This window comes from Oncorhynchus gorbuscha, linkage group LG16, assembly GCF_021184085.1.
Source record: "Oncorhynchus gorbuscha isolate QuinsamMale2020 ecotype Even-year linkage group LG16, OgorEven_v1.0, whole genome shotgun sequence".
Lineage (NCBI taxonomy): Eukaryota > Metazoa > Chordata > Actinopteri > Salmoniformes > Salmonidae > Oncorhynchus > Oncorhynchus gorbuscha.
In genome coordinates, this window is record NC_060188.1 from 3,582,623 (window position 1) to 3,593,325 (window position 10,703).

The window sequence follows — 10,703 nt, forward strand, 5'->3', positions numbered from 1 at the left end:
TTATTGGGAGTGGATATCCTTATCATTTTTGGCCAAAATGAAAAGGCTTGCTGTGGTACAAGGTTAGCAGCTACATTTTACGACATATACATGGTTTTCAGATAGTCAAATAGCTGGGCTTTACGGGACTATCTAGCTAGCTTTGTTTGACCCCGATTGGTGCTAATTTGACAAAGATACAGTTGTTCAAGTGATGGCTGCCCGCATCATCGGCATGCCATGAAGGCGTCGCTCTCTGACCAAATATGGTGTCCTATAGGATATACTACACCCCTAATGAAATAGGGAAGTCTTGTTACCTTCTAGGATTCTCTGAGTAATAGATACAAACGTGATTTGACCTGTTGAAACAACGTTAGGGTGAGATTTTCACAGGTTCCTTTCTTTGCAAATTGAACGAGTGGAAATATAAAATGGATTGTGCAGACCTTTTAACCTCTAGTAACTCCCTATCCCGGGTCTGGGAGCGTACTCATCGACTGACACTAATTAGCATAACGCAACGGACATAAATATTCCTAGAAAATATTCCTATTCATGAAAAGTGAAATATATTGAGACACAGCTTAGCCTTTTGTTAATCACCCTGTCATCTCAGATTTTCAAAATATGCTTTACAGCCTATGCTAGACAAGCATTTGTGTAAGTTTATCGATAGCCTAGCATAGCATTTTGTCCAGCTAGCAGCAGGTAACTTGGTCACAGAAATCAGAAAAGCAATCAAATTAAATAGTTTACCTTTGATGAGCTTCGCATGTTTTCACTCACGAGACTCCCAGTTAGATAGCCAATGTTCCTTTATTCCAAAAATATTATTTTTGTAGGTGAAATTGCTCCGTTTGTTCTTCACGCTTGGCTGAGAAATCGCCTGGAAATTGCAGTCACGAAAACGCCAAACAATATTCCAAATTAGCTCCGTAATATCGACAGAAACATGGCAAACGTTGTTTTTAATCAATCCTCAAGGTGTTTTTCAAATATCTATTCGATAATATTTCCACCGGGACAATTGGTTTTTCAGTAGGACCGATTGGAATAATGGCTACCTCTGTATTTTACGCTAGAATCACTCTGAGAGCCATCAGGTGACCACTTGCGCAATGTAGCCGCTTACGGGTATTCTTCAACATAAATGCGTAAAACTACGTCACAATGCTGTAGACACCTTGGGGAATACGGAGAAAAAGTAATCTGGTTGATAGCCCATTCACTGCTCAATAGGGACGCATTGGAACGCAGAGCTTTCAAAAGATGAGTCACTTCCGGATTGGATTTTTCTCAGGCTTTCGCCTGCAATATCAGTTCTGTTAATACTCACAGACAATATTTTTACAGTTTTGGAAACTTTAGGGTGTTTTCCACCCTAAGCCGTCAATTATATGCATATTCTAGCATCTTGTCCTGACAAAATATCTCGTTTACTACGGGAACGTTATTTTTCCAAAAATGAAAATACTGCCCCCTAGTCACAAAAGGCTAAGGATATGAAAAAATATTTTATCTAACAAAACAACACTTCATGTTATCTCTGGGACCCTTTGGATTATAAATCAGAGCAAGATTTCAGCATGTAAGTACACATTTCACCTTCAGAGGTGAATTTATCGAACCTATCATGGTGAAAAAGTGTTTTGTTGTTAGGAGCTCTCCTCAAACAATAGCATGGCATTTTTTTCGCAGTAATAGCTACTGTAAATTGGACAGTGCAGTTATATTAACAATAATTTATGTTTTCAGCAGATATTTGTTGTTTCTTTAAAATCTGCGATCTTGACATAACGCACTGCATGATTTACAACTGTTCCATTGACGGAACACCAATCCTTGCTCTTCCACTCATTCACCAACACCTCAAGTCCTCAGGATCATAAACCCTTCTGATACTCATACAGCACATTTGGTGTGATAGGATTTGTGGACCACTATAAAAAAAATGTTTAAGATAATTATTGAATTTTAAAGGTCTTTCAAATAGAAATGACAAAATACTCAAAAGTCATTGAAAAACTGTTTTTCAACGGCATGTAACAGAAATATAGCCCATCTCTTACTGCATTAGTGTAATGTGTAAATTGTTCTTACCCATCTAATAAATAAACCTCAAGTCAGATATTTCTAATGTTTTAAATAAGAACATCTACTCCATTCTATCAAATGCCTTGTGTTTTGTGTATAAGCGAGTCTGTGCTGTAGACATGGGTACGAGGCGAATCCGAGCTACTGTATTTCAAAGCCTAATATGGAAAATATAATTGATAATTTATTGATTTTTCTCATACAACTCCTCCAGAAACCTTTCATTCAAATGGAAAACATCTTCCAAGTGTTTACAGTGAGTGCTGAGGAATTTCAGAATGATGAGAATCCCATTCTGGAACAAGAACAGACAGGTAAGATAAGTGTTGACATGAAAGGCGTTCAGCAAGACAAACACCATTGTTATCTAAAAAAAAGCTAAGAAATTCAATTTATTTTCTGTAACCATGAACATTGGCTAACAGTAGCTAACAGTCTGAGAAGGATGTGAGTAACAACGAAAGTAACTGTTTTGGGTCTAAACTGCCACTACAAATAACAATGTGATGATTGAATCTCTTAATACATGTAGTAAGAACAGCAAAATCATTTTCAAGTTGAACATTGTCGCTAAAATGCCACAGTAACCCCTACAAAAATGAGCTATTTGCGACTTCACCGTAATATTTTTGCATGTTCATTCAACCCATTCAACTGAAATTGTTGAACTATTGAGCCTTTTCAAATTGACAACAATACTGTGTTTTGAGCTGTGATGAATCTCTCTTGGACAAGTAACATAAATAGTACTAGCACTTGTGACTGTGGGATGTGATGACTAACAAGGAACTTTGTTCCAGTATGCAGATTTTTCATCACTGATCATATGTACAAATCACAATTTCACAGGAGCTCTCATCTTCTGAATTTTAAACTTGCCTGGAAATGGTGGATAGTTTCCATTTAGGGGGGTTGACACATCACTAGTCTTCATAGTATACCCTTACAGAAAAAACACATGATTTCATATGTGGAAAATCCCATGAAAATGGTATTTCACATGTGAAATCATATGAAACCATATAGTTTTGGAACACTTCACATGTGATGATATTTGTCACGTTGGTATGATGGATCGGGAGACAGGCGCAGGAATGCGTAATAGGGTTTTTATTTCACCCAAATTACAGCGTGCCATGTAAAGGCACGGGGACGAAGACCAAACAAACACGTGTAGAAAATACAGGGTTTGAAACCCAAACAAAAGAGCGAGCAGTACCTTGAATATATACACAAGCGCACAATGATACCACACGGGACGAGATCCATAATCATCTGAGCAATACATGTGGCACGAAAGCCATAACACAGCACAGGTACTCACATGCACCAACGGACATTGGAACAATAATCGACATCCCAATGGTGAAACAAAGGGCACATTTATACAAATACCAAAAGTGGGAATGGGGACCAGGTGTGTGTAATGACACAGTTCCGGGGGGGATCTGTGACAATCTTTCACATGTGGATATGGGGATTTTCACGTGATCACATAAACTTTCACATGTTGATTCGAAATTTCACATGATGCTCTGCAAATAAAAATGAGCCTGTAGGATGTACCCAGAAAGTAACAGTATGTACTCTACCAACAACTTTTTTACCTGAGGCTAGGGTTTCAGAGACGGACAAACAGATCTTGAATATCTTATTGTATAACAACTTTTTTCACTAATGTTGCAGAGATACCACAACTCAAACAAGTTCTGGAGGATATGAATGAGAGACACTCAAAGACTGCAGTTAAAGACTATATATCTGGAGTCTATGGGATCCTCTCCTTGATCAAAGCTGCCAACTCCAACGACTCGACGATGGTATGACATGCAAAAATCTATCTAGTGAAAGTAAGTCGTGAATGAATTGTCCTTCTTTGATTTTGTGTCTTAGGTTGAGATGAAATCAAACATGTACCAACTGCTAAAGGATTCACTGGAGGAGCAGCTTTCTACCATCACATCCCTCATGACAAAACATTACAACGACCTTAAAAACTCCTGTCAGAGGGAGTTGCCAAGTCAAAAAATCATGCTTGCAGATTGCCAAGGAGAAAGTAATCACACCAGAGGCAGTGAGTTTAAGCTAACTGAAAATCATGTTTATATACTCTATGTACAGTAGCTAGTTATCTTATCTCTTGTGATACCTATCAAAGCAATTCGGCATGTCTACACTTTGTCAGAGTCCCGGCAGAAGGCTAGACATGCTGAAAGCATCAGAGTTTTATGCATGTTGTTCCATTGAACAATTCAATAATTCATATTTTAATTGCAAGAAGAGTGCATTCGTCCTTCTTGTTTTTGATAGAATATGCTAATATTTTTCCATTGTCAAATTCTTTTTAGAAAAAGGATGGCAGAGGATACCATCGTACATTGTCATCTTTATGTAGGAATAAGGGGTTCTGTAGGTCAACAAATGGAGACATCACAGACCTCAACAAAACGTTGGCTGAATCTATGTACACTGCCATAAATGAGAAATTTGCTGTAATTTTCCCGTAAGTACTATTCTCACAGAGCCAATTATTCTTTCACATTAGTCAATTCATTATCCCTATTTGAATAAAGGACAACTAATGGTGTGGTTATAATTTATTGTTTCAAAGAAATGCTGGAACAACAGGAGAATCAATCTATGAGAAGATCTGCAACTTCAGCATCATCTCAGACAACATGGCCAAGGAGTGGGAGAACAGCCCCATGTCTCTGTATCTGATGTTTCTCACCACCGAGGTATAGTGGGGTGATTTGTCCTTGGCACACTGCAAGCGTGATATATTTGACTAGATAGTGTCATTTTCCTGAAGGAAATGTTGTGCTTGCTTTAGCTTTCCAAAAGTATTTTTATGGTAGTAGAAAAGCAAATGTGTTTTAGTAGAAGTAGTGACTGTATTTGTAGTAGTCGGGTAGCTTTTAGTGGAATGCAACAGAGGTTGCCAACCTTTGTTGCTTGGAGCGTGTTTATGGCTTTGTAAGCTTCTTACTGTAACTACAATGGTTGTAATGGGTCCTAGGTGTAGCTGGTGTAGAGAATCAGGCGCAGGACTGCAGATATGAGTAATCAACATACTTTTACTCAAACTGTCAAATATACAAAGTAACAAATACACGCACACCATCACATACTGAAAATACAACAAACAATCACTCACAAAAAACATGGGGAACATAGGGTTAAATAATGAACCAGTAATTGTGGGATTGAAATCAGGTGTGTAAAACAAAGACAAAACAAATGGAAAATGAAAAGTGGTGGCTAGAAGGCCGGTGACGCTGAACGCCGCCCGAACAAGGAGAGGGACTGACTTCGGCGGAAGTCCTGACAATGGTGCTCTCACAGTGAAAAGTTTAGCTACTATCATAATGTCAGGCATTATCCAGTCCATTGAATCAGCATGTGTTGTGGGTGTGACTTTTTACCAAGATGCTACAGCGAGTAAGAGAAATTAGCTGCACCTAGTTAATTGATTACCCTATCCAGTGTGCGGGAATTTTGGGAATATGCCATGGCCCAGCTGCCCACTAGCAAACTCACTTTCGTAAATTCAGTGGTAGTTGAAATAGCCTAGTGATTGTAGCGTAGTAGTAGTAGTAGTAGCAGTAGTAGAAGTAGTAGTAGTACTTATTTTTATTTATTTAACTGTCATGCTGGTATAAAGGATTTGGAGACAGGCGCAGGAATACATAATCTGAGTTTTTAATACACCCAAAACAAACACGTATAGAAAACACTGGGATGTACCCAAACAAAAGAGCATGGGTAAACCTCTTAGAACGACATGGGACGAGACCCGTAATACACACTGCACAAAACACGCAGCACAGAAGCCAAGACAACGCATAGGTACTCACACGACCAACGGACATGGGAACAATAATCGACAGCCCAATGGGGAAACAAAGGGCACATTAATACAAATACAATCAGTGAGGAATTGTAACCAGATGTGCATAATGACACAGTTCAGTGCAGCCTAGAAGGCCGGTGACATCGACCTCCGGAACTGGTGGACAGAATGAGCAGCAGTACCGGGGATTCATGACATTAACCTTTCTTTAACTAGACAAGTTAGTTGAGAAGAAATTCTTATTTGCAACGACGGCAGAGCCACATCAAAAATACTGAACAAAATGTTGAATGCAAAATCTGGAGTGTTGGTCCCATGTTTCATGAGCTGAAATAAAAGATAACAGAAATGTTCCATATGCCAAAATGCTTACTTGCCCAAAATGTTGTGCATACATTTGTTTAATGAGCATTTCTCCTTTGGCAAGATAATCCATCCACTTGACAGGTGTGGAATATCAAGAAGCTGATTAAACAGCATGATACTTACACAGGTGTGGATTTTGCTGGGGACAATAAAAGGCCACTTTAAAATGTGCAGTTTTGTCACATAACACAATGCCACAGATATGTCAAGTTTTGAGGGAGCGTAGAATTGGCATGCTGACTGCAGAAATGTCCACCACAGCTGTCGCCAGAGAATTTGATGTTCATTTCTCTACCTTAAGCCAACGTTGTTTTTGAGAATTTGGCAGTACGTCCAACCATTCTCACAACTGCAGACCACATGTATGGCGTTGTTTGGCAGAGCAATTTCCTGATGTCAACGTTGTGAACAGAGTGCCCCATGGTGGCGGTGGGGTTATGGTATGGGCAGATATAAGCTACGGACAACAAATACAATTGCATTTTATCAATTGCAATTTGAATGCGCCGAGATACCGTGACGAGATACCGTGACGAGATTCTGAGGCCCAATGTCGTGCCATTCATCCGCTACCATCACCTCATGTTTCAGCATGGTGATGCACGGCCCCATGTCGCAAGGATCTCTACACAATTCCTGGAAGCTAAAAATGTCCTATTTCTTCACCAGACATGTCACCCATTGAGCATGTCTGGGATGAGCTGAATCAAAGTGTACAACAGCATGTTCCAGTTCCTGCCAATATCCAGCAACTTCGCACAGCCATTGAAGAGGAGTGGGACAACATTCCACAGGTCACAATCAACAGCCTGATCAACACAATGCGAAGGAGATGTGTCGCGTTGCATGACGCAAATGGACATCACATCAAATACTGTGACCAACCGATACATATCTGTATTCCCTGTCATGTGTGAAATCTATAGATTAGGATTTCAATTGACACATTTCCTTATATGAACTGTAACTCAGTAAAATCTCTGAAATTGTTGCATGTTGGGTTTGTTATCATTCAGTATAGTTGATAGAATTTCAATTAAAAGTAAAAATTACTAACAAATATATTTTCACAATGAGTGAGACATAAGGTAATACAGTAACATTTTACATCAAGTTCTTAAACATGTAATATTTTTGTGATTATAAGTATAGCGACATTGTTGTTACATAGGACTTGTGACTTGTGTATGTACAGTAGTAACAAAAACGTTTAGCTCATTACTATGCAATTAAAATGAAATTACCACAGTACTATGTAACAGCATAGTACAGCATGTTTGTCCAAAAGTAATTTGTTTTATTACACAGGAACAATAATAGTTTAATGTTCAGTGAGAATGCTATTAGTAACAACATTTTGCTGTTAAGTGTCAACTCATGACGAAATTGCAAGCATTTAAAAAAAACAGTCTGTTTTAGATTGAAATTTGAGGTGGGGTTTTGCCGAGCTTACTTTAAACAGTTGAGCAGTAGTGGGCCAAAGTCAGAAATGTGGTAACTTCTAGAGTGGTCTTGCTAAAGCAAGGCACATAAATTATAAGAGAAAAATGCGCCTGAATAAAATATCTTCTCCATCCCAAAGGAAAATGTTTTGAAGGATAAACTAAAACGAGATGTCGTCCTGAGGAAGAAAGTGATTTATGAATCTCTGACTGACGAAGTCAAGACCATAATGTGCCCATGTTATGAGGGTGAGTCACCAGTTTGATTATGATGAACTAAGAATCTTTAGACAGCAAGATTTTAATAAAGTTAATAACGAACCTTCTAATTACGTATTTGATTATTTAAACCTAGCTGTGATTACTTCATTTCAATCTATGTTTTTTATTTTAGATGTCATTATGACTATTGTATTGAAGAGGATAATACATGCACTGAGTGTAGAAAACAGATCCATGCTCTTTCCATGACATAGACTGACCAGGTGAATGCTATGATCCTTTATTGGTGTCACTTGTTAAATCCACTTCAATCAGTGTAGATGAAGGGGAGGAGACAGGTTAAAGAAGGACTTTTTAAGGCTTGAGAAAATTGAGTCATGATTGTTCCATTCAGGGTGAATGGGCAAGACAAAATATTTAAGTGCCTTTGAACAGGGTATGGTAGTAGGTGCAAGGCACACCGGTTTGAGTGTGTATTAAGAATGGTCCACCACTCAAAGGACATCCAGCCAACTTGACACAACTGTAGGAAACATTGGAGTCAACCTTTGTCCAGAATCCCTGTGGAACTTTTTCAACACCTTGTAGTGTCCATGTCCTGATTAATTGAGGCTCTTGTTCCTAATGTTTTGTACACTCAGTGTATGTACCATGTATAATAGATTATCTCATGTTCACAAACAACAATTATTGTGTGTTTTAAGAGGCTTCAAACATATCTGGAAAGGGAACCTTGACGAAGACTCAGGAACTGCTGGTCCAGCACATCGACTCATCGAAAAACATGTTTGCCAATGCTCAGAAAAAGATGTTGGAAGGTTTTGAGAACCTAATGGTTTGTTGCTTTTATTTCACCATTAAAATTATAAATAAACAATTATAAATCAATAGCAAAAAGACATGAAATAGTGATCAGACTACATTTGATGTGTTATAGGAATACATAGAGCAGATGCTGAGAACCGAACTACTGGAGTCATTGAAGCGGTCCCTGAAGACCCCTAACAGTTTATCTCTCCCAGGTAAATGACAAGTTGCTCTATTCTTAACTTAGCCCTGTTATGTTCTATATCCCCTACCTGACTTCTGACTGAAGGTTATGCTTGTGATTTACTTCAGATGTCAGTGAGCAGTTGAAAAACATGGAGACCTACAAGATGTTGGCTCTAAGAGATCGCACAAGCCAAATCTGACTGTTGAGAAGAGTCATAAAGCAGAAGTAGTGACATGATGGTAAACCATTCAAAACCCTTGGCTATAAAAATATATATACTCAATGTGTTGATCCTTTACATATTCTATACTCAATGTGTTGATCCTTTACATATTCTATACTCAATGTGTTGATCCTTTACATATTCTATACTCAATGTGTTTATCCTTTACATATTCTATACTCAATGTGTTGATCCCTGACATATTCTATACTCAATGTGTTTATCCCTTACATATTCTATACTCAATGTGTTGATCCCTGACATATTCTATACTCAATGTGTTGATCCCTGACATATTCTATACTCAATGTGTTGATCCCTGACATATTCTATACTCAATGTGTTGATCCCTGACATATTCTATACTCAATGTGTTGATCCCTGACATATTCTATACTCAATGTGTTGATCCCTGACATATTATATACTCAATGTGTTTATCCCTGACATATTATATACTCAATGTGTTTATCCCTGACATATTCTATACTCAATGTGTTTATCCCTGACATATTCTATACTCAATGTGTTTATCCCTGACATATTCTATACTCACAATGTGTTTATCCCTGACATATTCTATACTCAATGTGTTTATCCCTGACATATTCTATACTCAATGTGTTGATCCCTGACATATTTTATACTCAATGTAAACAAATAAATTGGTATTATTTTGTTGGGTAACTGATCGGCACTCAGAACTCATTAAGAGGTTGCTTCTATCTTCAATATAATCATTCATTCAGAAGGTTAAACACAAAATGGTGCAGTTTGAGGCTATGTGGTGGAGAGTGATCAAATCAAATCAAATCTTATTTGTCACATACACATGGTTAGCAGATGTTAATGCGAGTGTAGCGAAATGCTTGTGCTTCTAGTTCCGACAATGCAGTAATAACCAACAAGTAATCTAACTAACAATTCCTAAACTACTGTCTTATACACAGTGTAAGGGGATAAAGAATATGTACATAAGGATATATGAATGAGTGATGGTACAGAGCAGCATTGTCATGTTTTGTCATTGATTATCATGTCTTGTCCCTGTGCTTCCCCTTCTATTCGTTTCCCTCTGCTGGTCTTATTAGGTTCTTTCCCTCTTTCTATCTCTCTCTCTCCCCCTCCCTCTCTCACTCTCCCGCTCTCTCTTCTCTCTATCGTTCCGTTCCTGCTCCCAGCTGTTCCTATTCCCCTAATCAATCATTTAGTCTTCCCACACCTGTTCCCGATCCTTTTCCCTGATTAGAGTCCCTATTTCTCTCCTTGTTTTCCGTTCCTGCCCTGTCGGATCCTTGTCTAGAATTCACCGTGCTGTGTTTGTGTATCGCCCTGTCGTGTCGTGTTTCCCTCAGATGCTGCGTGGTGAGCAGGTGTCTGAGTCTGTTTGGTTCAAGTGCCTTCCCGAGGCAACCTGCTGTTCAAGATTGAGTCTCCAGTCGGTTCTCGTCATTTCGAGTGAAAGTTGTGTTTTTTTGATTGTATTTTACTTTACTGGATTAAAGACTCTGTTTTCGCCAAGTCGCT

At 38.5% G+C, this 10,703-nt stretch overlaps 1 protein-coding gene across 1 annotated transcript; it reads left to right on the plus strand.

The window, feature by feature from the left end:
• The first annotated feature begins 2,249 nt into the window (after positions 1–2,249).
• Positions 2,250–9,863, plus strand: LOC124000104 (nuclear GTPase SLIP-GC-like). The gene is made up of 9 exons (XM_046306238.1): positions 2,250–2,390; positions 3,763–3,896; positions 3,970–4,150; positions 4,425–4,579; positions 4,688–4,814; positions 7,878–7,986; positions 8,664–8,794; positions 8,897–8,981; positions 9,079–9,863. Exons 4-9 carry the CDS (start codon positions 4,539–4,541, stop codon positions 9,150–9,152), a joined length of 567 nt encoding a protein of 188 aa, XP_046162194.1. The 5' UTR covers positions 2,250–2,390; positions 3,763–3,896; positions 3,970–4,150; positions 4,425–4,538; the 3' UTR covers positions 9,153–9,863.
• Positions 9,864–10,703: the final 840 nt, after the last annotated feature.

Excerpts from the sequence above, each read along its gene's own strand:
- LOC124000104 (XM_046306238.1), top strand. The coding sequence starts at position 4,539 with ATGTACACTGCCATAAATGAGAAATTTGCTGTAATTTTCCC. Across the intron at positions 4,580-4,687 it reads AAATTTGCTGTAATTTTCCC|AAATGCTGGAACAACAGGAG; the intron begins GTAAGTACTATT and ends ATTGTTTCAAAG. Across the intron at positions 8,795-8,896 it reads AAGGTTTTGAGAACCTAATG|GAATACATAGAGCAGATGCT; the intron begins GTTTGTTGCTTT and ends GATGTGTTATAG.